Source organism: Artibeus jamaicensis, unplaced genomic scaffold (assembly GCF_021234435.1).
Source record: "Artibeus jamaicensis isolate MK-2021 breed Jamaican fruit bat unplaced genomic scaffold, CSHL_Jam_final contig_2259, whole genome shotgun sequence".
Classification (NCBI taxonomy): domain Eukaryota; kingdom Metazoa; phylum Chordata; class Mammalia; order Chiroptera; family Phyllostomidae; genus Artibeus; species Artibeus jamaicensis.
This window is the reverse complement of record NW_026521468.1, coordinates 9,151,995-9,179,737: the sequence shown is the minus strand read 5'-3', so window position 1 is coordinate 9,179,737 and position 27,743 is coordinate 9,151,995. Positions and strand designations below refer to the sequence as shown.

The 27,743-nt window shown below is 54.1% G+C and overlaps 2 protein-coding genes across 4 annotated transcripts; both read right to left on the bottom strand.

Moving 5' to 3' along the window:
• Positions 1 to 781: 781 nt before the first annotated feature.
• Positions 782 to 12,242, bottom strand: FN3K (fructosamine 3 kinase). The gene is made up of 6 exons (XM_037157766.2): positions 11,957 to 12,242; positions 9,663 to 9,814; positions 6,870 to 6,961; positions 6,416 to 6,498; positions 2,888 to 3,010; positions 782 to 1,257 (listed from the first exon to the last, which is right to left on the bottom strand). Exons 1-6 carry the CDS (start codon positions 12,095 to 12,097, stop codon positions 919 to 921), a joined length of 930 nt encoding a protein of 309 aa, XP_037013661.2. The 5' UTR covers positions 12,098 to 12,242; the 3' UTR covers positions 782 to 918.
• A 4,127-nt stretch (positions 12,243 to 16,369) lies between these two features.
• Positions 16,370 to 24,746, bottom strand: FN3KRP (fructosamine 3 kinase related protein). 3 transcript variants are annotated; one of them, XM_037157763.2, is made up of 6 exons: positions 24,521 to 24,746; positions 20,674 to 20,825; positions 20,187 to 20,278; positions 19,149 to 19,231; positions 17,862 to 17,984; positions 16,370 to 17,586 (listed from the first exon to the last, which is right to left on the bottom strand). In XM_037157763.2, exons 1-6 carry the CDS (start codon positions 24,659 to 24,661, stop codon positions 17,248 to 17,250), a joined length of 930 nt encoding a protein of 309 aa, XP_037013658.2. In that variant the 5' UTR covers positions 24,662 to 24,746; the 3' UTR covers positions 16,370 to 17,247. The 3 variants fall into 3 exon arrangements, with proteins under 3 accessions (XP_037013658.2, XP_037013659.2, XP_037013660.2); XM_037157764.2 differs by lacking the exon at positions 24,521 to 24,746 and adding an exon at positions 24,247 to 24,514; XM_037157765.2 differs by lacking the exon at positions 24,521 to 24,746 and adding an exon at positions 21,480 to 24,238.
• Between the last annotated feature and the right edge of the window lie 2,997 nt (positions 24,747 to 27,743).

Sequence of the window (27,743 nt, the reverse complement as noted above, 5' to 3'; positions counted from 1 at the left end):
TGTATTTGAGATGGTCAGATGTCTAAAAGGAGGCGTTTGGGGTGGAACTCTTTCTATAAAGCCTTCAATAGGCTCCTCTGTCTCCACTGGGGATGAATCCCACCAGACAACCACACTTCACAGAAAAGAGAAATTTGGAAGCTCCTACTGCTGTGAGTTAATGGGTAATTTTTCAAGGAATGGTAATCACGTGGCCTCCTGACCTTGGAGCCAAACAAGTGGGACCCGGATGCCCCAGCCACAATGTCCCAGAAACACTGCCAGGTACTGCCTGTCTTCAGACAGCCTGACATCCCAGCCACCCTGTACACCACAGATGTCCTGGCTGTGGGGCACACCCCAGTGCCCAGTGCTCCTCTCTCCCTGCTGTCTCCCTCCTCTTTAGCCAGCAGAAAACACACCAGCTTAAAAATGGAGAGGAGAGGGGCTGGGCAGTGGCTGCACCCCAAACACCAAGGGCCTCAACATCCGGGCCCTTCCTTGCATTTGTTCCACCTCAAGGGTGGACTTGGAGACCCACCCATGCCCAGAGGTGCTTAGGAAGTGGGCCACAATTCATGGTTCCCTCACTCTACCTGAGCTAAACAGGAGCCCCATGTCAGGAGCTGGGACAACATCTTCACACAGGCAAACCCCAAATCTGTGTGAATTTCTATACAAGTATCGTGAAAATATCCAAACTTCAAATATCCCCCAGACTATGTAATGGGTCCATTGGAGACCTTTCAGGTGGTCTGGGCACCCTGTAAACACCCACGTGCATGGAGGATGGAGACGCGGGTGAATGTCAGGCATAGCGGTTCCATCCCTGAAGCCCCCGCTGGCTTTATTAGTTAGCCCCTGCAGCTGGCCCTGCCGATGCTCCCCCCAGATGTTTGCTGAGGAGGTGGACAGGTGGGCAGGGACACACACAGGTTGCTACTTGAGAAGCTTCCTCATGGTGCTCAGAGACGGACTCCTGTATTCCCGCCCAAAGTGGTTCCAGTGGTTCAGGTAGTTAAAGAGCTGGTAGAGCAGCAGCCGCCGGTCGAACCCCGGAGCCTTGGGGACCTTCCGGTGGTAGGCAGTGAAGAAGGACCTGGGAAAGCCACCGAACATCAAGGCGATTGCCAGTTCAAACTCAGAATGGCCATAGAAGGAAGCTGGGTCATAAATAATGGGCCCAGAGTCATCCTCAGCCACATTTCCTGCCCAGAGGTCCCCGTGAAGAAGGGCGGGGACAATCTCCACGCCACAAAACAGTTCCGGGATCTTCACCTAAGGAAATAATTATTGGACACTAGTTATCATGGGACTATCAGCCAGTCTCCTCATCCCATACAGGGAACTAAGGCAAAGACGTGCCAGGAGCCGGCCAGCAACCGTCCCTTGACACGGTCAGGACGGTTGAAATGCATCTGCAATGCAGAGGCAACTGCGGCTGGATTTCCTGTCTATCTCTCCTTACATGTTTGTTTTGGTGACCAAAAGGTGGTGGGATTGTTAGACACCTGCATTTCAGGTTCATTGATTCGCATAATTCCAATGAAGTTGTACAAAATAATTTCTTGACCAGAGAACAAAATCCCCTCTAATGAAATAGCCCCTGAATGTCTAAAAGTTGTTGGAGTAACAGCCCCTCCTTTACCTTGAATAGGAATATATATCCATTAGAATTATACAGGCAAAGAAATAAGAGAAGCTGGTTAGCTATTACAAATTAAGCATGTAGAAACCATTACCAGGGAGTCAGAGTCCATAGTACATATGGAAACATTTTAGAAAAGATAGATAGCTAAGTTAGACATCACAAAGGCCTTATAATAAATTTCCTATAACCCCTACTCAATCTAGCATATCCTTTTGCCCCATGACAAATTCTGAGAACTTTAATAAACAATAAGACATTCAAACTCTGTACATACAGCTATTTCTAACTGTCTGATTTAAAATATCCGGGTAGAAAATTTCCTGCTTTGCCTAACCGCAAATGTTAATCACTGTCAAAAATGAAAATATAAAAACCTGCTTGTACTTGAATAAACAGAACAGAGCTTCACCGTCCTCTGAGTCCTGTTGCCATCCGTCTCCCATCGCCGACGCCTTACCCACCTTTCAGGAGCCCCTGGACCCAGCTGCGGCCGGACCGAGGCAAAAACGACCTCATGTTTATTCCAGGTCCAAGCGAACCCAGAGATAAGGACCCTCCAATCCCAGGGAGCATAACTCTGTCTTAACATTGACCACAGACTCGGGCCCAGAAGCTCTACAACACTAATGATTTCCATACCGTGCTGGGCCTCAGAGGTCACTGTTTTAATGTCCTATAGAATAAGGGCCATATAATGTCACTGAAGTTGTTTTGTGCCTACCTTAGCAAACTTTCTCCACTTGTCTTTTATTTCACAGCACCTTTATCTGCACCTCTTTTGTGTCCTATCAGTTAATTCACTGAAGAGTTGAACACTTCTTCAATGCCTGCTCACCCTAGATAGGTATGCAAACTGCATTTTTAACATTTTGGGTGTTGTTTTGAAACCAGGCCCTCAGGCATCTGCTGCTCCCCTCTGCTCGGAAGTGAAACGTCCATGCTTTTGCAGAAACGGAAGAACAGAGTAAAAGTGGACAGGAAAGTAATAGTAAATGCCAGCGTTTATGACCCAAGTACCTGTGTTTCACATGAGCAAGGTCTGAGGTTTAAGAACCTGGTGACACTCAGGGGACAAGTGCGTCCTGAAGTCCCACCTCTCCGAGTTTCCCCATCAGGTCAGTAGTCAGGCACCATGAGCCCTCGGCTTGACTAGCTCCGCTCCAGGGCTCAGTGGCCCAACTCCAGAGGGCCCCACGTCAGTGTGGCGGGCTCCCAGAAGGACAGCCCGTCTCTCAAGAGGCTGACTGCCACACCCACCTGCAGCTGGGACCAGAGTTCTCGTGCCTCCCGGTCAGCATAGTCCTTCTCGATGAGGTCCAGCTGTGCCTGGAGCCGGTGCCGGGAGAAGAAGGTCACCCAGTCGTCCTGCCACTCATTCACCTAGGCAGCAAGGGAAAAGTGGCTGATGCTGTGGCTGGCGGTCCCAGGACCGCTACACACAGAATGTGCCTAAATCCAGGATCAACTGCTGAAAGAACACAGCAAATATTACAGCTAGCCTACAGCAGAGATAAGGTGGAACCATTAAATATACACAGGTAATCCAAAAGAGAGAAAAGTCCTGGATGGTGTGGCTCGGTGGATTGAGCACCAGCCTGCAAACCTAAGGGTTGCTGGTTCAATTCCCAGTCAGGGCACACGCCTAGGTTGCAGGCCAGGTCCCCAGTGGGGACCCTCTCTGGGCTGGGATCCCTAAGTCTGCAGGGGGTACATGAGAGGCAACCACACACTGATATTTATCTCCCTCCCTTCCTCTCTCTAAAAGTAAATAAATAAAAAACAAAAGAGAGAAGATAAAGAGGAAAAGGGGAACAAAGAACAGACAGGACAAATAAAAAAAAGCAAATAGCAAGATAACAGATCCAACCTAAGCATGTGAATGAGCACATTAAATGTGAACTATCTAGACACCCTACTTCAATGACAGGCACGGGCAGGTGGACGAAGGAAGCCAGACCCAAGTAAGCTGTGGAGGAGACGCGCACTTCACGTGCACAAACGGCAAGTTAAAAGGACAGACAAGGTGTGCCATGCTGACCCTAGACAGAAGGAAGCTGCAGTGGGTCTGTCGCCATCAGACAAAGTAGATTTCTGCAAAGAACATCATCAAATACAGGAAGGAAAGTCATTCACAGCGAAGGAGACAATCGATGAAGAGGACAAAGTAACCCCAAATGTTTAAACTCCTCTTATGTGGCAAAGGAGCCCATGAAGAGATGCTCCAGATCCCTGCTTCTCGGGGAGAACAGCTTCAGTGAGACAGCACTTCCCACTCACTGCAACCGCGACAGCTTTAAAAACAGACAGGACCAAGTGCGGTGAGGAGGTGGAGGAACTGGAACTCTCATACTCGGCTGGTGGACATGCGTAGATGGTACAACGCTTTGAAAACGGCAGTTTCTTAAAAAGTTAAATGTGAACCTGCCACATGATCCAGGGATTTCCCTCTCAGGTATTTATTTACCCAAAATAGATGGAAGCGTTTGTCCACACAAACTCTCATTTGCAAAGGTTCGTAGCAGCTTTCTTTGTGAAAGCAAAACCTGGAAACAGCCCAGCTGCGCATCAACAGGTGAACAGATAAAGCAGACTGAGGTGTCTGCACATAGACTCAGACACTTGCAGGAACGTGAATGAACACCAAAGTGATTCTGCTGAGTGAAAGAGGCTGGACAAAGGGTAACTCGCTGTACGATTCCATTCACACAGAACTCCACGCAGTGCAAACTTGTCTGTGGTGACAGAAAGCAGCTGAGTGGTGGCCAGCAGCAGGGAAGGTCGGGAGGGAGTGAGAACAAAAGGACACTTTTGGGGGTGATAGAGGGACTCATCGTCCCAACTGTGGTGAGAGGTTCACGAGGTGGAAGCTCACCACATTGTATACTTTAAATCGATGCAGTTCCCTTTGCGTCAACTACACCTTAATTGTTTGTTTGTTCGTTTTTGAGATGCGGAGCTGACTTTACACGAAGGGCTCCTTTGTGAAACCCCGCAGAGGCGGAGCTTCCCAAGGTTGGAGACACTCCCTGTGCTGGGTGCCGTGGTCACTTAGCCCCTGGGTTCACCCCCTTGGTGCTGGGTGCACCTCAAGGGCAGGTGGGGAGGCCCTGCTCCAAACAGCCCGAGGGCCACGGGGTGGCCTTCCCTGGCTCCTGGCAGGCCTGCCCAGTGTCTGAAGCTCTGTCTTCCTCTGGGATGACCAGGTCATACAGGTACAAGCTGGGTGTTGGGAGCTGGAGGCCAGCATTGGCTAGCCCAGTCCCTTCACCTGGACAGAGGGGCCATGATCCTGTCACCCACGGGAAGCCATGACCTTCCCCTGAGCTATCAGAGGCAGGGCCACCTGGGAGGGTAGTTGGTGGAGGGACCTCCCCTCACCTCGACAGAGGCACAGGGTAGTGTGGGCAGTTAGCAGCCAGGCTGTGGGTCAAATCCTGGAGCCTCCGCTGACTAGCCACACGACCGCAGGATCGTTGCTCAGTTTCTCTGCACATCAGCTTCCCCATCCACCCACTTGGTCAGTAGGACCCACCTCATCAGGTTGCTGCAGCCATTGGGCAAGTGGAGCAGGATACAGCACCGAGAAGGGTGCTTAGGGCACGGCATGTCCGTCACACAACTGAGCCACCGGTCCCACTGGGACTTAGCACATCAGGCCGCTGACAAGCCGCCTGCCACTGCTCAGGGTCACCCCACCAATCACCACAGTGCCCCAAGGAGCAGGAAGCCTCCTGGAACTTGGGGCCGGTCCTTGGGCCATCTTGTCATAGCACAGGGAGGCAGCCCAGGGTGTCCTCCCATCCCTCGCCCCTTCCTGGAGGCACTGCAGCTGCCCGAGTTGGCTTGTTGATCTGGAGTCTGAAGGGCCACTCAGGAGCCGCCCGATGGACCAGCCCTGCTCACCTGCTTCACACCTGTGTGTGACTTCATTCCTTGGTTCTTGAAAAGCCACTGTATGAGGTCATCTGAAGCAGGACAATGAGCCCTGTTCAGCCACACTTGCTGGGGACTGTACGACTGTGCTGGTCACCAGCTCCAGGCAGGTGCGCCCTCCCAGGAAGCTGGCTTCTGCAGAGATTTCGGGGGTCCTAGCAAGCCCCACGTGTGAGGCCTGCTCCTGGGCTGGGATCCCTAAGTCTGCCTCAGACTTGCCAAAGTGACCTCAGCCTGGAGCACTGGCCACCGCCCACACTGCGGAGAGACACAAAGGGCTCATGGCACTTCCATGAAATGTCCAGAACGAGAAATCCAGAAAGAGAGAGAGATTCGGGGTTGCCGGGGTTTGGGGCGGGGGGAATGGGAGGCACGTCTCCTGGAAGTGGATGGTGCTGGTCCCACTGCGTCATGAATTCACTAGAAACCACTAGACTGTACCTTTTAAAACAGTGTCGGCGCCATGTGGGTGACATTTTAACAGCATGACTGATTTTTTTAAAGGCCTCAGGAGAGGGACTGAGTGACCCGGACTTATTCCCTGACCTCACGTGCTGCTCCTGTCCCCCACGCGGCCCCCCATTCATCAGGTGCCTCCCTGGAATGTGGCCCTTGGGCCTGCCCTTCCCTTTGCTTGGAAGGTTCCTCCACCTGCCCCACGGCTTCCCACCCCCAAGCTCAACCCCCATCCCAGGTATCACAGCTCACCCTCTGCTTTCAGAAATCAGGTGGTCAGTCTTCCTGGTGGCCAGGGACTGGCATTACTGCCACACACAAGGGGTGGGGTGCCCAGCATGAGGGTGCTGGAAATGGCCATCGGCTCAGCAGGCCCATGCGAACCCCGCCACTCACCTGTGGGATGAAGCCGCAGCACGTCACGGTGTGGAAGCCGAACCTGCTCACATGCTGGGGCTCAGTGCCCTCCGCCTTCCGGCCTACCAACAGGAAAAGACATTGCCTTTCTCTCAAATGCCAGGCCCCGCCCCGAGTCAGGACAGGCCTGGCCGCCCTGCTGGAGTGCGGGTGGTCTGAGGGCCCGCCACCCAGACTGGCAATTAAGCAGCACATGAGTCGGCCAGGACACTTGTCCTCAGCACCCTAGACAGCAGGGCTGGGTATAAAAGGGGTCAGGAGCCCACTCTACTTGCTCATCAGCTCCATCAAAACTTCTACTCAAACCTCATTTTCACACTGAGCATAGAGGGAGATGACGTGCGACCCAACCTGTTACGGAAATGTCACCCTGAGCGCCAGTCCAGGGTGGGTGCACCTGGGCCGAGGACGCACGGAGGTGATCTGGACTCACCCACTGTGTTCTCCCCCTCCCTCAACTTGGCCCTGAGCTTCTGGTTGTGCAGGTGCAAATCCGCCACCTGGTCTCCAAGTTTCGATGCCTGGCTGAAGAAAGAAGAAAAGCAGCCTATTAAAATAAGAAATGTCAACAACCAGCTAGTATGTTCCACACTTAGAAATATTTTAAATACCTCAAAAACTACTCTCCATGCCATATAAAGTAAAAAACAAATGGCAGGTGGTGACCCTTTCCAGAAAATAGTGTCCAATCCCCACGAGGTGGGAAGCGGGTGGGTATCAACAAAAACCATAGGAAGCACTGAGGATTATGGGACAAATGCTCAAAAAGTAAGGTAAGGTAAAAACCATATCCCGACTTCCAGCCGAGATGGAGGTGGAGGCGGAAACACTACCTCCTCATACAACCAAATTTAAGGACAACAAAGATTTAGAAACAAAAACACAACCAGAACAGACATAAAATTGAACTGTACCGAAGTCCCACAACTACGAACCATTCATCCAAACCGACAAGAGGGGCGGAGTCAGCGGCCAGCGGAGAGGGGTCCCGGCAGGAAAAGGCAGAGGTTGGCAACCAGGCGCCGGGAGGAAACCAGCAAACCCAGTGAGACAGGCAAGGCGTCTGGCTGACCGCGGACACACAGTTCGCACCGGTAAGCCAGGCAAAAAACGGGCAGTGAGACAGACCACGCAATCCAGCAACGGGAAATAAAACCTAAAAGCACCAATTGAAAAAACTTTCAGGGGTCGAGGTGCCGGGAGAGACTCCCAGGCTCACAAAGAGTTCGTGGGACAGACCCACAGGGTCCGAGAACATACACAAGCCCACCCACCTGGGAACCAGCACCAGAAGGGCCCAATTTGCTTGTGGGAAGCAGCAGAGGGGACTGAAATCCAAGAGAGAGTGCAGCAAGGGCCATTGCCCCTCTCTGACCCCGCCCCGCCAACACAGCATCACAACCCAGTGACTAGGTTGACCTACCCTGGTGAACACCTAAGGCTCCACCCCCCATACGTAACAACCTCGACTTGACCAAAAATGGCTCAATCAGAAAAACAGATCAAAGCCCCAGAGCCAATACTTTTAAGCAACCAAGAGATAGCCCACCTACCAGATGCACAGTTCAAAACACTGGTGATCAGGATGCTCACAGAACTGGTTGATTTTAGTCACAAATTAGATGAACAAATGAAGGCTAAACTAAGTGAAATGAAGGGAAATGCACAGGAAACCAATAGTGATGAAGAGGAAGCTGGGACTCAAATCAATCAATGGAGTGGACCAGAAGGAAGAAAGAAACAACCAAACAGAAAAGAATAAAGAAACAAGAATTCAAAAAATGAGGAGAGGCTTAGGAACCTCCAGGACATCTTTAAATGTTCCAACATCTGAATTATAGGGGTACCAGAAGGGGAAGAGAAAGAGAGCAACAAGTGGAACACTTATTTGAACAAACAATAAAGGAGAACTTCCCCAACCTGGCAAAGGCAATAGACTTCCAGGAAATCCAGGAAGCTCAGAGAGTCCCAAAGAAGGTGGACCCAAGGAGGAACACACCAAGGCACCTCATAATTACATTACCCAAGATTCAAATGAAGGAGAGAATTCTAGAAGCAGCGAGAGATAAGGGGACAGTTACCTACAAAGCAGTTCCCATCAGACTGTCAGCTGATTTCTCAAAAGAGACCTTACAGGCAAGAAGGGGCTGGAAAGAGGTATTCCAAGTCATGAAATCCAAAGACCTACATCCAAGATTGCTCTATCCAGCAAAGCTTTCATTTAGAATGGAAGGACAGATAAAGTGCTTCTCAGATAAGGTCAAGTTGAAGGAGTTCATCATCACCAAGCCCTTATTATATGAAAAGTTAAAGGGACTTATCTAAGAAAAAGAAGATAAAAAAGATGAACAGTGAAAGGACAGCAAACTCACAGTTATTAACGACCACACCTAAAACAAAAGCAAACTAAGCAGACAGCTAGATCAGGAGCAGAACCATAGAAATGGAGATCACATGGAGGGTTAGCAACAGGGGAGTGGGAGGAGGAGAAGGGGGGAGAAGGTACAGAAAATAAGTAGCATAGACATTGGGGAGAAAATAAACAGGGGGAGGGCAAGAATAGTATGGGAAATATAGAATCTAAAGAACTTGTGACACATGGACATGAACTAAAGGGGGGAATGTGTGTGGAGGGGGGTGTGCAGGGGAATGAAGGGGGGAAATGGGACAACTGTAATGGCATAATCAATAAAATATATTTTTAAAAAACATATCCCAATTTTTGTAAAACAAACATAAGTCACATATAAGAAAAAGACCAGACTGCGGAGGGGGGCAGACAGAGAGGGTACAAGGGGGTCAGCCACTCGGGGACAAGAGGGGACTGGCCAGACTTTCGGCAGTGAGCACACACACCATGCAGTGGACGGTAGTGCCCCACAACACGAGTGGGGGCTGCTGCCTGCTGGTGGACTTATGGGCGGCTCTGTGGATTCTTTACGTGAGTTTGTATTTTCTACCTTTCTTTTTTTACGGTGAGTATATATAATTTTAATAATTTTTTTAAATGTGAAGGCCTCAGATATTACTAGACCAGGCCTCGCTGTACAGCAGGGGCAGGGGACGGCTCCCACGCAGGTCTCAGCAGCAGCCTCACTGGCACCATGCCAACCCCACCCATCCTCCTCCACAGAGCGAGAGTAGCATTAGGAGCGTAGGTGGGACCACTGCCTCTGGCAGCCGGACTGAGTTCGACGGGCAGCTCATCACTCCCACTCTCTCTCACCTGTTCAAGCCCCTCATCTTCAGGTACTCCATCACAAAGGCAGCTCCACCCCCAGGCAGGTCGATGACCTTAATGGGCCGCGGTGCCCGCACCAGGCCAGTGCTCCGGAGGGCCTCCAGGCTTGCCATCTCCCCCTCAAACATCTGCCGGGCCTGCATCCAGAACACGGCCATGAGCTCCCACTCCAAGAGGCCTCTGCAGCCCAGGGGTGGCTCAAAGCCCTGGACGGAAGCCACCGCAAGGGGTCACAAGCACCCAGAACTGTCAGTTACTGAAAACGGGCCGGGGAGCAAGGCATCAGCCCCTCAGAAGTGGGTGCAATGTGGCCCCCTTAGGGTGGGAGGGGCTACCAGGGCGAGGCTGAGCTGCAGCGCGGGACGGGCAGGATGAAGACAGCCCCACAGGGAGCGCGGGCTCTGAGAGAGACGGGAGGGAGCACCGGCCACAGGGCAGGTTCCAGCGGGGATGGAGGGCCACGGGGGGCTGCAGGATGCCATGGGCTGTCGGGGGTGCCGGGGGTGTCGGGGCAACGCCTCCGAGTGTGGGTTAGGTGGAGGATGTGGTGCTGACCCTTGGCTCCCCTCCAGGTCGCCCACCCCCTCACTGCCTGGAGCAATCCCAGGAAAGGGAAGAGGGCCTGGGGTGGCTTTGGGTGGCATGCAGCAGTGACCAGGGCAGGGGAGGTCAGGGCTGGGAGGTCAGCTGGGCCTGGCCTTGGGTCCAGTGCTCCACAGAGACCAACGCCCAGCAGGGCCAGGGGCTGGGAAGGAGCCATGCACCCCACTCTGGAAAAAGAGAGGCCACCCCAGGAAGTTGAGGGACTCTCACCGTAGGAACACTCTGACTCAGTTAAAAATGTGCTTATTGCTCTGGCTGGTGCAGCCCAGTGGACTGGGTGCCAGCCTCCAAACCTTCAAAGGGTCACTGGTTCAATTCCTAGTCAGGGCACCTTCCTGAGTTGCAGGCCAGGTCCCTAGTAGGGGGCATGTGAGAGGCAACCACACCTGGATGTTTCTCTCCCTCTCTTTCTCCTTCCCTTCCCCTCTCTTAAAATAAATTTTAAAAAAATTTAAATGTGTTTATTATTGTGGTGTGTGAGCAACTCTGGCTGTAGAATCAAACCTCATGGGTGAGACCAGAGCAGCTACGTCCACCCAGCAAAAGAATCCATCCTTTGATTCAATATGCCATCATGGAAAACCAGGCGAGGTGTCCTCTTAGCAGTGCCCCCACACCTGGAGTCCTGCAGAGCAGTGGCCAGTGCCCCAAGTGCTGCATTTGTCACCTGCTCTCCTGTATTCACGGAGCCCCTACTATGTGCTGGCATCCAGGGGTCCAAGCATAAATGGTGAGGCCCCAGCCTGGCAGAGCTCCCAGGGTCCAGGTGGGAAGATTGCAGAGCCTGAACGCTGAACCCCAAACCACTTTCCCATGAGCGGGGCTTCTCCTTCCAGAGGGGTTCCTGCTGAAATCAGACTCCTCAACAGTTCCCGGGGCCTACAGAGCAGGGATGCTGGGCCAGTCCCCACCCCAGTCCCTCCCAGATCTGGACAGTGCTGTGGGGCACTGGGGTGGTCTGTCTGGATCCCCTCCAGCCCACAGCCAGCACCCCCCGACTGCCAGACCCCAAAGGGGCCAGGCCTGCTCTCAGGGCCTGGGTGCACCTACTGTGGCCAACTCTCTCCACTTGTAAAGAGCTGTATTCTCATACATGCAAGTATTTAACAAAAACAGTGTAAGCAGGAGATGGAACAGGTGCAAACACCCGCAGGGCCTGTGAGTAGAGGGAATCGGGAGCCTGGCCCTTGGGGTCCCTGGGGGTCCTGGCAGCCTTCCAGCTTTTTTCACACCAGCTGATGCGGGGGTGGGGGAGGGGGGCGGGAGCTGCAGAAACCAGAGCCCGGAGCTGGGGCCAGAGAGTGGCAGAAGCAGTCCAGGACTCCGAGCCTCACCTCCTGTAGAAATTAAATCAAACGACCGAAAACTCGCGTATGCAGGTGAAAGGTCGAGAACCACTAATCCTGCAGCGTATGAAACCCCAGGACCCTGCAGGAAATGCTGGCGCCCTGCTCGCCCGCAGAGCTCCGCTCCAAGGCCACAGGCTGACCCAGGGGCAGTGGCGCTAGGCCTGACCCAGGAAGGGGCCACCCTTGGCCTGTGCCCCGCGTGCTCCGCCCCACCCCCCTCCCCGTGCCCGGCCCACTTTGCCCACCCGCTCCCCTCGCTTCCTACCCTTCCCCCCTCTTTCCACCTTCTTTGCACCCCAACCTCTTCCCCCTCTCCAATACCCGCACCTGCGCCCTGTGGTTGACCTTGACAAACACGGGCCCCGCGTCAGTGTCATAGGCGCGCCCCTCGCTGATGTAGCCCCCACCCGGGCTTGCGAAGGCGCGCAGGGTAGCGGTGCGCAGCTCGGCGCGCAGCAGCTGCTCCATGGGGTCGGGGGACAAACAGAACTCGGGGATTGGGGCGATGGGGGGCGCCACCAGGGGACGCGAAGAGGGACCGAGGATGGCGCCGACTGCCCAGCCTGATCCGAGCTCGCCACTGCCAGGCCGCTGTCTGCGTGGGAGGGGACGGGCGCGCAAGCCAGTGGTATCTGAGCACCCGCTGGGGTGTCTGCCTCCCAGGCCCCGCCTCCCGGCCCCTCCTCTCCGGGAGGAGGAGGGAGAAGGAGGAGGAGGAGGGGGAGGAAAAGGAGGGGAAAGCTCCGAAAGGGGCACAGAAGTGGGGCACTCCCCATGTGTCTGCGTACTCAGTGTGCCTGGGTAGTGGGGCGGAGTGCCCCCCCTGGGGGCCGTAGGGCCTGACCTCCCCAGGCTTCATGAGCCCACACAGAACTTGGACCCCTCCCCATCAGCGGGACCCAGGACACGGCCTAGGCGAGACGCTGCGCTGGGCTGCAGGCCATCCCCCTGACTAGGTCTCGCATTGACCAGGCCAGGTGGCGGGGCGAAGGTGGTCTTAAGTTCGTGCTGCCAGGCCCAGGCTCTGCCCGAGGACACCCACCGCTGGCTTGAGTTGACTCCTCAAGGCGCAGGTGCCAACAGCCTCAGAGGCAGCTCTGAGGCTCCTGATACCAGTAGGCTGACCCCACCCTGCGAATGGGGTCCCGATTACAGAGGCCGCCGCCCTGGGAACTCTCCATACACGCCCGCGCACCCGTGTGCACAGAGGCATGCACACGTCTATGTACATGTGTGCTTGAGGTGGGAGCAGGTGGGAGGGGAGACGGAGCGGCCACTTGCAGGGAGGGCCCTCCACGTCCCCGGCTTCCCAGCCAGTCTCCGTTTGGTGAAGCCCACCCTTCCAGTGCATCCAGTGCTCCTGAGGGTGAAGCTGAGGGTGGTTCCAGGTGGCTCACCGCAGCCGCACAGCAGCGCCCCCGCGAGGCCTCCACAGCGGCCTGCACCCAGCATGGGCTCGATGCCGCCCACGGACCGCGGAACCTCCGTTTTTTGTATTCAGGGCACCGCCAGGCTCCGGAGCTCCCGGTCTGTGTTTCAGCCATGGGGGTCCCAAGCCTAGAGAGCCCTCAGGCCTCGCCCTCGTCCAGTCAGAAGCCTGGATGTGTCCCGAAGGGCTTAGGCACAAAGGGAAGCGAATAAATACGACAGAAGGACGGGTCTCCGTGACGCCCGTGAACTGAAGGCCAGGACCTCTGGGCCCGCTGCACACAGCCCCCTGAAGGGCGCTCCCGGGTGGACATCCGGGACAGCGTGCAGTGCGCTGACTCTGACCCTGGGGGTCACGTGCAATGGCGCCCTCTGGTTAAGGTAGAAAAGCCCCCGTTCCAGGGTCATGGGGAGTTGAACCTCAGTTATCTGAGGGCGCGGGTCGTGGAAAGGCTGCTACCCTGACAGCAGCAGATAATGAGGTGGATTTTTTAAGACTTTATTTTTTTAATATTTTACTTATTTATTTTTAGAGAGAGGGGAAGGGAAGGAGAAAGTGGAAGAGAAACGTCAATGTGTGGTTGCCTCTCATATGTCCCGTTTTTGGGACCTGGCCCAGGCCAGGCATGTGCCCGACTGGGAATCGAACCGGCGACCCTCTGCTTCAAAGGCCTGTGCTCAGTCCACTGAGCCATGTTATATCCACCGGACGCGAGAATAATTTTCAAAGACCTTTCAGGGTTTTGATCTTATTTTATTGGCCAAGCTTAACCTGTGCAGGGGCGAACTCTCAGGGTGTCCAGAGGCACGGTGCCCAAAAGGGCTGCAGATGAGAGTCGCGCCCAGCGCTACAGCTAAGTCCTTATACAGGGGCGAGGAAGCAAGCGTTGAACAGAAGCAGACGTGGCAGTTAGCTGTTTGCTGACAGAGACCCCGCGTGGGAACAGGGAGGGGTTTCAAAATTCAAAGCAGATTACAATCGGCCTGTTTTGCTGTGGTCAGGCTATGTTCTCAATTTCCCAGATCTCAACAAGCCACACCAGCCAGGGATTAAGATTTTATTTTTACAGAGGAGAAGGGAGAGAAACAAAGAGAGAAACACTGATCAGTCTCATACACGGGGGCGGGGGGGGGGGAACCCGGCCCACAACCCAGGTGTGTGCCCTGACTGGAAATGGAGCTCATGACCTTTCCGCTTGTCGGGCGACGCCCAACCCACTGAGCCACTGGGTGCTTCAGGGCAGACAACGAGGTGTTTTGATACAACAGTCCCATTTTTAGTGAGAAATAAGTACAACGGTCCCGGTGATGAGACCCGGGGCAGCGGCCATCTCCCTCTGATGCTCATGGCCGCCCGAAGGGCAGGGACCGCTCCTGGCTCGTCCCTGACCACCGCCAACCAGCAGGTGGAACCATCCATCCAGACTTAGCTGCTCTGCATGGAGGGGGGGGGGGAGACACAGCCTCTGTCAGGACACCATCACACAACTGTCCCCCAAAATTATTCCCCTAAATCAAAACCTCCTCGCCTGCCACCCTGCCCTCATTTGTGCCAGGTCGGCCAGGCCAGGAAGCCAGAAAACAGAAGCTCACCCCCAAGGGCCACGTGCCTGCGGTGGGGGGAGGGGGGGGCTTTGATTCACGGAGAGCAGCTCTGGGTGGGTCCTTCCGGGATTTTCCACTTACAGTTTTATGAATGTAAAATTAGGTGCAAAAGTGTTTTAGAATGAGCCATGGCAACACACTGTGAAGTTTGAAAAGCTGACAGACACTGCACCATCACGGAGGCCATCGTCAGTGACCCTCCTGACCCAGGCACAGCGCTGCCAGGGGTCTCCCTGAAAGACCCGTGTTCTTGGTGACGGTCTGGGAAAGCTCGGGCCTGTGCTGCCTCTGCATGAAGTCGGGGCCGAGGAGGCCGCTGTGGAGCAGAACCAGCCATTCCCTGCACCTGGCCCAGCACCTGAGCGAAGTCTCTCAGGACAGGGCCTGGGGCATTCTTCTAGTTGGATGGCCCAGTGGCCTGTCACTTCCTGGGGCCACCAGACACCAGGGGAGGCTGCCTCCCATCTCAGACTCTCTGAACTCAGAAGGGCCTGCCAGGGACGCAGCCTGGCCAGGAGCCGGAAGGCGTCCTCCTCTTACCACTGACTCTGGGTTCCCAGAACGCCAGCCTGGGCACTGGCCTGCTCAGCGGCTCCCACGCACGTTGCAGGAACGTGAGACGAAGACACTTCCTTTAAGATCTGCCGTCTGAACAAATACGCGTTCCACGCAGCGTCTGCCCGCTGACCTGTCTGCTCCTACTTGACCAACCACAGACAGGAAGCACAGCCCTGGGCTGCACCCCCAAACTGTCTCAGCCGCGAGCAGGTTCCCGTTAGCAGTGCCACAGCACACACGTCGCCACAATGAAGCTTGGGGCGCCCTTTCCCTCAGAGACAGGTGTCAGTTTTCCGCAGCGTCAGAAAAAATAAGCTAAAACCTCGGCCCATGGCAGTCTAAAAGTCATTAGGTGTGAAAGTCCCACAACCACAGGCTCTTGAAAGTCAGTCTGCCCTGGCTGGCATAGCTCGGTGGACTGAGTGTGGGCTGCAAACCAAAGGGTCGCTGGTTCGATTCCCAGTCAGGGCACATGCCTGGGTTGCAGGCCAGGTCACCAGTGGGGGGGGGGGGAACAGGAGAGGCAACCACACACTGATGTTTCTCTTCCTTTCTTTCTCCCTCCCTTCCTCTCTCTAAGAATAAATAAAATCTTAAAAAAAAAGTCAGTCTGGCCCTGGCTGGGCACTCAGTGGGTGAGAGCTCACCGAAAGGACAAGGTTGTAGGTTCTGTCCCTGGCGAGGGCACTTAGAGGAATCGACCAATGAATGCATCCGTAGGTAGAACAACAAATCTTTCATTTTCCTTCCTCCCCAAAATTAAAAAAAAAGTCACAGTCCTTTTTCCCTTCCCACAAAAATCAGACCTCTGAAGCACTGTTCTGCTTCCAAATCACACTGAGGGGCCCGGCCTGTCATAGGAAAAAGGCAGGTGAGAGAAAACGAAGACCCCACCCTCCAACCCACTGCAGGCAGACCAAGGGGGCCCTAACACTGGGCGCTGCCCCCTCAACCCCAGACCTCGCTGGGGCCACAGATGGGCTTCTTCCCGAGATGTGATTTGACAGCTGCTTTGGAACTCCCTTCACTGCTCTGGGAACAGCAGTTAAACTGCATCCGGGTCAAACGGTCAAATGTTACAAAGTCCTCAGGCTATGCCTGCCCTTACTTTGAAGCCATTCTCTTATTTAACAAAGTCCAGGGAAAATCTCTCTTTTAAGAAACAATTTATTATAATGATACATTACAAAGGTTTCTTGGCAAACAGCTAGGAAAAACAATGAACAATTCAAAGGAAGAAAACCCTCTCTGGCATCACTGAAACCACTGAAAGTTTACGCAGGAGGATTCAGTGGCATCGGTGCCTGTCATGCATGTTCCTCACCCTGCAAGGCTGGAGGAGGGCAGACACCAGCTTAGTGCTGGTTGTACCTGATGCAGAGGAAGCGGCAGACAAGATGGGGTGCGAAGAGGAGCAATTCAGTGGCTCCTAAATGTACTGAGGACACCCTGAGGCTGGCAGTTTGGTCACTCCCAAAATCATTTTCAGGCCTGCTCAGCCTGCGGCTGGTCCAGAGCGCTCACAGAAAGCACAGGGAATGTGTCAGTGCTGGGACTGGTCATATCAGATGCTCCTAGAAAGATAGTTTTTTGCCTAAACCCACGCCTTAGCCACTGAATAGCTTCATCCGGAACTTCAGAGTTGTTCCTGGAAACGAGGAGGGGCTGGTGGCAGGTGCCTTCAGCAGCAGTGCATGGGGCACCAGCCACTGCCCTCTCTACCTTGGGGGCAGCTGTGTGGCTCAATGTGGCCGACGCCCACAGGTCCCTCTGTTCACACCATATTGCTAGTGTGGCTTATCCAGCTATGAAGACTAACAATGTACAGCTTTAGGATGACCTTTCTTCTGAGACACTACGTACTTCCTAAGGCTTGCAAAGTTGGTCTGAAGCTGCCCCAGGTGTGTGAAGAGGACTGTGGAGGAGCAAGAGGGGCTGGCCTCAGGCACCAAGCTAGGATCTGGTATACCTGAACTTGAGGCCCCAGCACACTCCTCGAACCGGCCTCCTTGCAGAGGCGAACAGGCTCACTTGATGAGATTCCTCATGATGTTGAGGGAGGACCCTCTGTACCCTGACCCAAAATGATTCCAGTGGTTCAAATAGTGGAAGAGCTGATACAACTTCTGGCGCTTCTCAAATCCAGGGGTCTTGGGGATCTTGTTGTGGTAGGCCGAGTAGAAGGAGCTACTGAAGCCCCCAAACATACCAGCTATTGCCAACTCATACTCTGAGTGGCCATAGAAAGACGCCGGGTCAAAAATGACCGGGCCCGAGGAATCCTCTGCTACGTTTCCTCCCCAGAGGTCTCCGTGGAGCAGGGCTGGGACAATGTCCAGACCGAGGAACAGGTCAGGGATCTTCAACTGCAGGAAGGAAACGCAGCCTCAGCCGAGTGAGCAATGCACACAGGAGGGATGCAGGTGCTCTTCCGAGTGTGGTCCTGCACGCCCGAGCACAGCACGGCACGCAGCTGTGCACAGCCAAGCATGGCGCACGCAGGGTGCAGGGACATCCTCCCGGCCGGCCCCGCCCGCCTCCTATCTGCACCCACACCCACAGTGGCTGTGCCTGCCTTGGCATCACTCCTGCTGGGGCTGCAGGGTGTGGTAGGCACAGGAAGCAGCGGGGCTCCACTTACCTGCAGAGCAGACCAGAGCTCGAGGGCCTCTCTGTCCCCAGAGCCCTTCTCCACCATGTCCATCTGGGGTTGAATGCGCTGCTGGGCATAGAACGTGACCCAGTCTCTCTGCCAGTCATTCACCTGCACAGGCAACAGCCAGGGAGAAAGCAGTCAGAGGGACGTGCCAAAGCCCAAAGGGGTACCCCAAAGTGGAAAGGCTCGTCGTGAGAGGCACCACTGCAGCGACGGGTGTGGAAGGGGTGGGAGCCGATGGGACAGCACAGGGCCTGATGGACCTGGGGGCCTCCCCAGGGCAGAGCAACAGGGTCTGCTCAGAAGGGCTCTAGGATGTTTTCCTTCCACCTGCGCTCACACGGGAGCAGAGGCCAGAGCTGGCGGGCCTTCTCTGACCTGTGGCTCACCTCTGTCCATCCACCTGACCCCAGAGGACCCCTCTTCCGCTCCTCCCAAGCAGCTAGCACTGCCCTCTCTTCAGTGATAATGTGGGAAGTCACGTGGAGCCCCGTTCCAAAAGACCGGTGAGGGGACACCCCAGCCATAGGTGTTGGCCACCCAGGAGGGAAGCAAGACAGGTACACAGAAGAGCAGAGGGGCACAGGGGGCAGTGTATGACTCCAAGTGACAGAAGACCGTGCAAACACGTGCATTCTCGCAGAAATGCAAACTCACACAACCAGAAAAGTACAGGAGGGCCAGAAAGGTGCAGAACCAGCTGAAATGCCCCCGGGGAAGCACAGACCAGGAGGCGCAGCCGTCAGCCACTGGCCAGCCCCACAACTCCGCGACATTTCAGACTCTGAAGCATGTGTATTGCCCGCCCTGCACCCTGGGAAACCACGAAAAGTCTTCTCCAGTACTCAGCAGCCCTCTCCCAAGAAGCTACCACCCCAGCCACCCTGCACTTGCTGGAAGGCCAGAAGAACTCCCCTACCTCCAGCTGAAATTCCCAGGGGAGCCAACTGTAAAATCATAAAACTGAAAGTTTCGATCCCTTTTCGTTATGTGAACTTTGAGAGCTTGTTATTTAAAATAAAACATTTTTAAAACTTCTAATTTTTGCCCACCCTGACAGCCAGCGTACCTAATCCACTGGCTTTCTCCATTTCTCTGAGCTCACGTAGCCTGTGGGGGGCAAGCCTCCTATCAATCTCTTAAAAATCAGCAAAAAAAGACAGGGAGCCGAGACTCACTAAATTTCACCCAAAGGGAGGAGGTGCGCTTCCCCAGCTGTTTCTGAACAGCCGTCCCGACTGGGAAACAGAGGCAGAGTGCAGACGTGCTCACCTGGGGGAGATATCCGCAGCACGTCACCACGTCAAACCCAAACTGCTCCACGAAAGGGCGGTCCGCCTGCCCGCCTCCTCTGCCTTGAGAGCCAAAGGGAAACGAGGTGAGCGCTCCCTGCCTTGCTCCCTCGGGCCCTGCTCTCGGAGCTCCGGGACCCAGAGACCTGAGGTCAGCCTGCCCTTCCCCGCCTCCTACCCAACCCAGAGACAAATGGGCCCTGGTCTCCACAGACCCTCAGGGCCCGAGACTGGCGCCTGCTCGTCACCCTTAACCATCGAGGACACCCACGACTTTCCGGGAGAGACGCCCGGAGGACGCCCAGCACGGAATGGCTTGCAGGGACCAGCTTGGCACCTGCCACTGGTGAGAGACAAGCTGCTCTACTTCAAAATGGCCTCTTCCTCTGCAGCTCCCCAGACTCACAGCCAACCCTGACCAAGCGCCTGTGGTTGGGGAGGCACAGAACAGGCTGATGGACCAACCTGTCTGTCTCCTACACGGCCTCGGACAGGAGGACAGGAGCCCGATGGGTGGATGCTCGGCCACCAACTACCCTGCTGAGCAGAGGCACCACACGGGCCGCAGGTGGATGGCCACGCACGGATTACCAAACGTCAGAGGACAGAAGTGCTGGGAGATACTCTCAGTGCTGCCAGCACTGGGCTCTGGAAAGGTCGGATGTGAGTGCTGTCACTGTGAGCCCCACCTGAGACTTGTCTTAGGAGAAAGGGCACTGCACAGAAATCAGGGCAACTCCGGCAGACTTCCCTCTGCGGAGCGAGGTGAAGGAACCGTGACATGACGGAGCTGGGTCCAGGGACTGCCTCCTGTCTTCCCAGCACACCTGTGCTGTGGCACACTAACCACACTCACTGCGTTCACTGCACCCCAAGCATGCATCTTGGGGTTGACGTTCCCTTCCCGAGGCATCAACACAGGTCTGACCGCCCCCAGACGGCTGGGGCACGACCCCACCCGGAAGATCCGAATGTCCTCCTCTGGGCAGAGTCCCTCCTGGACCACCCAAGGTCTTACCCACGGTGCCGGCCTCCTTCTGCAGCGTCTCTCTGAGCTTCTCGTTCTGCAGGTGCATATCTGCTAGCTGGGCTCCAAGCTTTGCAGCGTGACTGTGAAACCCAAAGGCAGCGACTGAGTGCACACGCACGGACGCTGATATTCATCCATCTGAAAGGGCTCAGGCCACGAAAAGCAGGTCAAACGTTCCGAGGACATAAAGTCTGTTTGGCGACGAGCAAAGGGAAGAGGCCCTCGTCACCTGATGGTCTTTCCCAGCCTCATCGCGGCCAAGGCTTTTGTCAGCACCTCACCTTGAGAGACTCCTCTCCTGCCTGCCTCTGGCTTGCAGGGTACACGCTACTCGTTCTGCAGATCCACCATGTGCAGGACCGCGGGTTCCTTGTACGCCAGCCCTCAAAATCCGACCCCAAACGCACACTCCAGGTACGACGGAACCACTCACGAGAGAAACAAAGCCCACCAGAGGGGAAGGGCCAGGACGTACCTGCCCAGATACTTCATGTCCAAATGCTCCATCACCAGCATGCTACCACCTCCCGGGGCGTCGAGAACCTTGAGAGGTCTGGGCACTTTCACTGTGTGTGTCTCCAGGATGGCAGTTAAACTTGCCATCTCACCTTCAAACATTCTTTTAGCCTATGGGGGGGGGGGGTGATGAAGGTGGAGAAAGAGGAGAGGGCGTGGTCACTTCTGGGAAGGCCCATGGGGACGGGCTTTCTCAGGCACCTCGACGCTCAGGCAAGGCTGCCCTGAGTGCAGAGCCGACGGGGCGCAGACAGCACCTCTGGCTCCACAGAACGGGAATAAGGACTGTGCTTCCCAGCACTGGGCCCTGTTTCTGTGCTGTCCTTGAACCCGAACTCTCTCCAGAGGGAGGAAGGTAGGCAGCTACTGCTTCTGCACTGAATGCCAGGTGCGGAGCTGGGCTCTTCCCGGGTCACCCTCAGAGTACAACCACAGGCCCTGCCCACACTGGCCTTATCCTGTTTCTAGCAAGACACTGAGTTGTTTTCCAGGGATGGCAAAACGGAACTATATGTCACACTGAAGTATGCTCAGAGGAGAGATTTTTGACCTTCAATACTTGGAAACAAAAGGCTCACTCACTGGTCCCTAACCCTCCAAATTTCACCCAAACGCACAATCAAGGAGACAAGAGTTGTCTTGTCTCCTTGCGACAAAACCTTTTCTGTCCTCAAAAGCCAATGTCATAGCACTGGCTTCTGCTCACTCCCCACCCTCACCCCCAGGCCCCAGCCCAGGCTCCACCCCTCACACTCGTACACACACCCCGTGCTCCTGGATTACAGCCTTCTTTCAGTTTCTCAAAGATCCGCTGCTTCTTCCAGGCTTGAAGCCTCCACACACCGTGCCCCCTCTGCTTGGGGCACAGCCCCCAGCTTTGACCAAGTCAGCCCCTTCCCATCATGCTTCAGACCTCAGCTCATACCGGGCTGATTTCTGAGAACTCTTCCCTGACTTCCCAGACTGAACGACTCCTCCCCTTTAGGTACCGTACGAGTGAAACTGCTACAGAGGTAGACGCAGTACAGTGCACAACTCAGAAGCGCCCAGCTCTAATTCTCACACAGTCGGCAGGTCCGCGTGGCTGCAGCACAGACAGAGACCGGACGTCCTGACCAGGGCCCCTCTTCTGCCCAGCCACTGCTGTCCCCACCCCGCAGACTGGTTCCGACTGCTGTGTCGTTCTACACACAGAGGCAAGTGCCCTGGCTTCTTCTTCCTGCCGCATCTGCTACTTGGGCGTATCAGCAGTCCAGAGTCATTCCCACTGCTGTACAGAGCTCTGCTGTGGGGATGTGCTGGAGCGTGTTCATCCAGTCTACTGTTGATGGACAGCTGGGCCTCCGTTTGGGGCTACTGTGAACAAGGACATTCTTCTACACGTTCTCAGTTACTAATTCTGTGACTTTGAGCAAATCCCTTAAGCTCTTGTGCCTCAGTTTCCTCATCTGTAAAACGGAGTTATAATAGTAACAATATCATGGGCTTGCTGCCACGGCTAATGAAGTTAGCAGCTAACACATAATCTATTCCAAACACTTTATAAATATCGTTATTACACTACCTTCAAGAGCCACAGTCACTGAGGAGAAAGAGCTGTGTCTTAAGGAGGACTTTCAGAGCATTCTCTTCAGAGATAAAGAAAAAACCCTGGACACCAGCTGTGTTTTGTAACTGAGGTCTGGTTTTGAAGAGTAAAGTAAGGGGTAGAATTTTTATTTCAAACACAGGGAGAGGTTTAGGAGGATCTGTGAGCCCAGGCTCCACACAGAAATATCGACTGCTACATGGTCCTAAGTGTCTAACCAACCCTAAGAACATTGCTACTCTCACCCTGGCTGGTGTGGCTCACGGGATTGAGCGCCCGCCTGAGAAACAAAGGGTCGCTGGTTCAATTCCCAGTCAGGGCACATGCCTGGGTTACAGGCCAGGTCCCCAGTAGGGGACACATGGGAGGCAACGGCACACCGATGTTTCTCTCCCTCTTTCTCCCTTCCCTTCTAAAAATAAATATATAAAATTAAATTAAGAAAAACTGCTACTCTAGAGCTGAACCCAGGTAAAAGTAAACATCAGCTGGGACCAGTGCTACAAAATGTCCATTAAGGGAGGAGTACAAAGAAAACCGATTACAGGTATGCAAAAGGCTGATAAGAATAATCAAGCCCTGGCCAGCAGCTCAGTTGATGAGAGTGCCATCCAAGGTTGTGGGTTCAATCCCTGGTCAGGGCACATGCAAGACTCAGCCAGTGAGTACACAAATAAGTGAAACAACAAATGGATGTTTCTCTCTGCTCCCACCCCACCTCTCTAAAATTCCAACAAATCTTTTTAAAAGAATGCTCAAGAGGTAAAAGAACTTGGACAAGGTCAATTCGAGCAGGAATGAGAAGAGTAGCCCAGATGTCTGGAAGAAGCAGGTTTCACCTCCTCAGAGGCCCCCACCAAGCCCCCTTTTCCTCACAAGCGGCAGCGGCTGTGCATCCACAGAACGTGCACAGGACTCGGTCGGTGCCCAAGCTGGGCAAGGGCTCGTTCAGAACCGTCTGCTAAACGCCTGTAAAGAGCTCACTAGATAAGGAAGAATGAGCAAAGTGCTGAGAAAACGGACTTTGACAACAAAACAAAAAGTAAGAACCGGAAGGAATAGCAGCAGAACGACGTTTAAAAACCTAAGTGGTTTCATCTTCGCGGACAGAAAATGTAATCGATGCCGTTTTAACAGATGCCAGTGGAGGTGGAAGTGCTATCATGAGAAGGACGATGCCTCCCAGGAGGAAGAACACCGGGGAAGAGAGCCCCACCATAAAAATAAGTTAGAAGGCTCCCTGCTGCCTGAGCCCTGCTGGGGGCACAGCCGTGTGAAAGGGCAGCTTCCCCCAAGGCGAATAGCGGGCCAGCTCGCACTGAGGTGTGCAGGGCGGGGTGCCGAGCGGGAAAGGTGGGCCTTGACAACACAGCAGCATCGCAGAGACCAGCACCGCACTGGGCGGATCGCGTTCGTTTCTGGGGAGAAACTGAAAGGTCGCGAGAAGGATGTCTAGGAAAGGACCGCAGCACTGCTGCGGGGCGCAGGGCGTGCCCCACTTCCAGAGCCTGGCTAGGCCTCCAGCCGCCAGGGACCTGCCCACCCACCACCCGAGGGGGACAACTGCAGCAGCGGGGCCCGCTCTCCCCTGCAAGGCCCTTGGGAATGCAGTGGGGCCCGCAATAAACTAAATGCTTATCACCCTCCCCCAAAATTCCCATGTGGAAATCCAACCCCACGCCATGGTGTTGGGGGTAATGTGGTCACACCGGGATCAGCGCCCTCGCTCCTGCCCGCAGCACGGACTGGCTTCCCTGACCCTGCCTCCGTCCGCCGGTGCTCGGGCTTCCAGATGCCGGCCCGAGAGAAGCGCGCCTGGCTGGCCGAGGCAGCCCAAACAGCCCTAAGCAGCGGCTACTCGGAAACGGCTCTGACGCCTGCAGGTTCAGACAAACCCCAGGCCATGGAACTACTGCTCCTGCCCTTGATCAAAACCCGCCCAACCTGGGCACTCGCTCCCAGCAACGGCCTCGCCGATCCCGAAGACACAGCCACGGCCTTCGCCATGAGCACGGGCACGGCAAGGCTCGCTGCGCGCGGCCGCGGGTCGGACCACCTCCCCCGGGCCGAGCGGTGGCAGGGGGCTGCGCCTGCGGTGCCCAGAACGACCGGGCGCGGCCGCCCCAGCCCCAGAGTAGGGCCGGGCCCTCGAGCTCTCACCGCGGCCCCACCCCCGCGCTCAACCTTCTCTGCCCGCCCGACTCCCCGCGGCCCTGACCTCTGACTTGGCGTTCACTTTCACAAACACTCGCCCTTTGTCCGTGTCGTAACTCTGGCCCTGGCTAATGCACCCGCCCCCTGAGTGGCCCGTGGCCTTGACGGAGCTGCAGCCCAACTCCCGCCTCAGCAGCTCCTCCATGCTCCCGGCGCCGCAACCGCAGACCCTACTCAGGAGGCACCGAGACGCTGGCCGCGACCGCGCGGAGACCCCCGGGATTTGGAGAGGCGTGTTGACGTACTAAGGGGCGGGGCCTGGTGGACGCTGGGGGGGGGTGGGAGAGGCGCGCTTACGTCATGTATGGGGCGTGGCCGGGTAGACGCCCCTGGGATTGCGTGAGTGGCTGGAAGACTACGAGGCGGGAAGACCTTGACCCAGCGTGGAGTTGGCCACGTTCGCCGCTGTTTCAAAACGCTTAGTGCATGCATGTCCCTGTAAATCTGGGGCCCGACAGGGCTACACTCTCAACAAAAAGGCGAATTGCAAGGGAGTCTGAATGTGAACCACCTCAGAGTCTGCTTTTGCATGGTTTTGCAGCCCAAATTCATATCACTTGATTACCCATGACATGAATAATTTTAGTTAAAGCAAAGAGGGAATGCAGCTGTCCCAGGACTGGGAGACAGACACAAAATCTCCCCTGATCTTCCTCCCGGATATCACGAAAGTCTCTTGAATTATTTTCTAAGGACAATCAGCATCATACAGTCAAAACCATGCAAATGGTGCCCAGGCTGCTGTGGTTCAGTGGATTGAGCACCAGCCTATGAACTGAAAGGTTGCCAGTTGGATTCCCAGTCAGGGCACATACCTACGTTTTGAGCCAGGCCCTCAGTTGGCGGTGTGCGAAAGGCAGTCGATTAATAACGTATCTATCTCACATCGATATTTTTCTTCTACTCTTCTGCACTCATTTGCCCTCCCCCTAAAAGTAAAATAAATAAATAAATAAGCTGAATCCTTAAAAAGTGACTGAGCAGATTCTACAAAAGAACAAAAAAAAACTTTTAGAAATTAAAAACAATAAATTTTATAAGCCAAATGGACAGATTTAGCAGATTAGGCACAAATGAGAGATAAACTGGAAGATGTCAGAGAAATTATACAGAATGTGGCAGAGACTAAAAAGGAAAATATATATGAGATTATGAGACATGGAAAATAGTAAGAAGTCCTAGTAGACACTTAACTGGTGTACCAGAGGAGAAGAAGAAGGTCAGAGGCTATAGTTAAATAGAAAATAGCTGAGAATTTTCTAGAACTGATGAAATACACCAATCCTCCAGACCTAGGGTCTGCCCCAAAACAACAACCTGGATAAATTAAAAGAAATTCACACCCAGACAAATAGCAGTGAAACTGCACAATACAAAAAACAAAAAACAAAACAGAGAAATCTCGAATGTAGCCAGCAAAAGTCAGATTATTTTGAAAAGATTGACCTCTGGTGCCCCAACACTAATACTGCTCATGGAGAATATATTTTGAAGGATGAAAATGAAGTAAAGACATTTTTCAGACTGAGTACCATTTGCTTTTATTTCTAGTGATGTTGTTCTCAAGCAGCAGACCCTAAAGGGCATTTTCATCCAAAAGGAAAGTGATCGCAGGTTGTAAACATGCATGTGTGAGAAAACTCAGTGACATTAATTCCACACAACAATAAGCTTCACGTTTGATTTTTTAAAAAAATGTTTTAACAATTATTTTTGTATTTTAATTGAAAGGGGTAAATTGTTACAAGGCCTTTGTGTTGTTAAAGAGAAAAAAGGCCTTTGATAAATTGTATATACATTTTGTAATTTCTAAGGTAAGCACTAAAAATAGGAAAGCTCGTTTACAACTTTCCTTTTAGTAGAAGGAAAAATTAGTCTCAAAGAGGAGAAAAACATAAAAATAACAAATAAGGATGGACCAGGTGGGACAAATAGAGCACAGATCCGAGAAAGTAGGGGCTGGAGGCCAAGGCGGGAGGGAGGTCAGAAGGATCCCCCACTGCCTCCTGCAGGCCAAGCTTGTTGAGTGCGGGCTTCCTTCCCAGCACCAAGAACTAGCCTTCCACTTGACTTCAAGAGCTATCACATTGGCTCAACATTTATTCTTCACGGAAGTCTCTCTCCTTGACCACGGAGCAGGGTTTACAGTTCCCCAAACACCAAGTTTGAGTGTAGGAGCTTGGAGGGTGCGGGCACCGGACATCTGGAGCTAGGTCTCCGCTGAGGCTAGAACCCTAGCTCTCCCTTCCACCTTCTCCACTCGGGCCGGCCTGGTGTGAACTGTCCTGAGTGATGAAGATGAACGGTAGTCCGTGCGCAGCGGCAGCAGGTGTGGCCTGAGACAAAGGCAAGCCTTGGAAGCTTGACACACCTAGGCCTGGATGCTCCGGTAGGAGGCGGAGCTGAGTGGAGAAAGGTGGAGAAGCGGGGCGGGGCGGGGCGGGGCAGAGCCTTGGGTGGGAGGGCTTGGGCTCAGCAGGCGGGGCAGTGGGTGGGCACTGGGTGAAGCGTCTGGTGGGCGGGGCTTGGGTCGAGCCAAGGCAGAGCGGTGGGCGGGGCGAAACCTATATTATTAGGATTCCGTGCAGCCCTGGTACTTTCTGGAGCATCCGTGATGTTACAGCTTTGCTTAAAATAGTTTTTCTTTCTTTGTCAGGAGAACAACTGGCACCTTGGCTGTGAATTCTTGGTGAGTCATCAGCAGATATACACCAGCGTGAAAGTCTGACCAGCTGTTAGTTCCTATTTACTTCTTGACAGCAGGGGAAAGAAATAAGAGGAGTTAATTGGTGTGTGCAAGTGCCAGGGGCTTTAGAGAAAATATGGCCGGTCCCGTTTTAGTTCTTCAGTCTATTTTTATTTGAGCACCAGAGAAAGAAACTCAAGAAATGCTTTTTCACAGTCACATAGGACACAAACTTTACATTATGTAAAGAGACCCCTTGCATATCGCCAGAAATGGCAGACATTCCTTTTCTCCCCACCTTTCATAGTAGGTGCTCCAACCCTGCTGTAGGCCAGAGGCCAAAGAAACCAGCTGCACTGAGAACTGGGAACAAACCCGCAAACAGTTAAGCAGTTACTGTGCAACCCAGCAATTCCACCCCTATGTGTATATTGTGTATGCCCAGAAAATAAAAACATGTCCACACAGACACTTGTACACAGATGTTCATAAGAGCCCAAAGATGGAAACAGCCCAAATGTCCTTCTACAGACTAATGATA

What these genes read in the sequence shown, in the direction of transcription:
- FN3KRP (XM_037157763.2), bottom strand. Translation starts at nt 24,661, where the DNA reads ATGGAGGAGCTGCTGAGGCGGGAGTTGGGCTGCAGCTCCGTCAAGGCC. An exon ending in GAAGGAGGCCGGCACCGTGG is followed by an intron (nt 19,232 to 20,186) that starts GTAAGACCTTGG and finishes TTGGCTCTCAAG; the next exon opens with GCAGAGGAGGCGGGCAGGCG. An exon ending in GCTGCGGATATCTCCCCCAG is followed by an intron (nt 17,985 to 19,148) that starts GTGAGCACGTCT and finishes TTGCCTGTGCAG; the next exon opens with GTGAATGACTGGCAGAGAGA.
- FN3K (XM_037157766.2), bottom strand. Translation starts at nt 12,097, where the DNA reads ATGGAGCAGCTGCTGCGCGCCGAGCTGCGCACCGCTACCCTGCGCGCC. An exon ending in GGAGGGGGAGAACACAGTGG is followed by an intron (nt 6,499 to 6,869) that starts GTGAGTCCAGAT and finishes TCCTGTTGGTAG; the next exon opens with GCCGGAAGGCGGAGGGCACT. An exon ending in GCTGCGGCTTCATCCCACAG is followed by an intron (nt 3,011 to 6,415) that starts GTGAGTGGCGGG and finishes CTTGCTGCCTAG; the next exon opens with GTGAATGAGTGGCAGGACGA.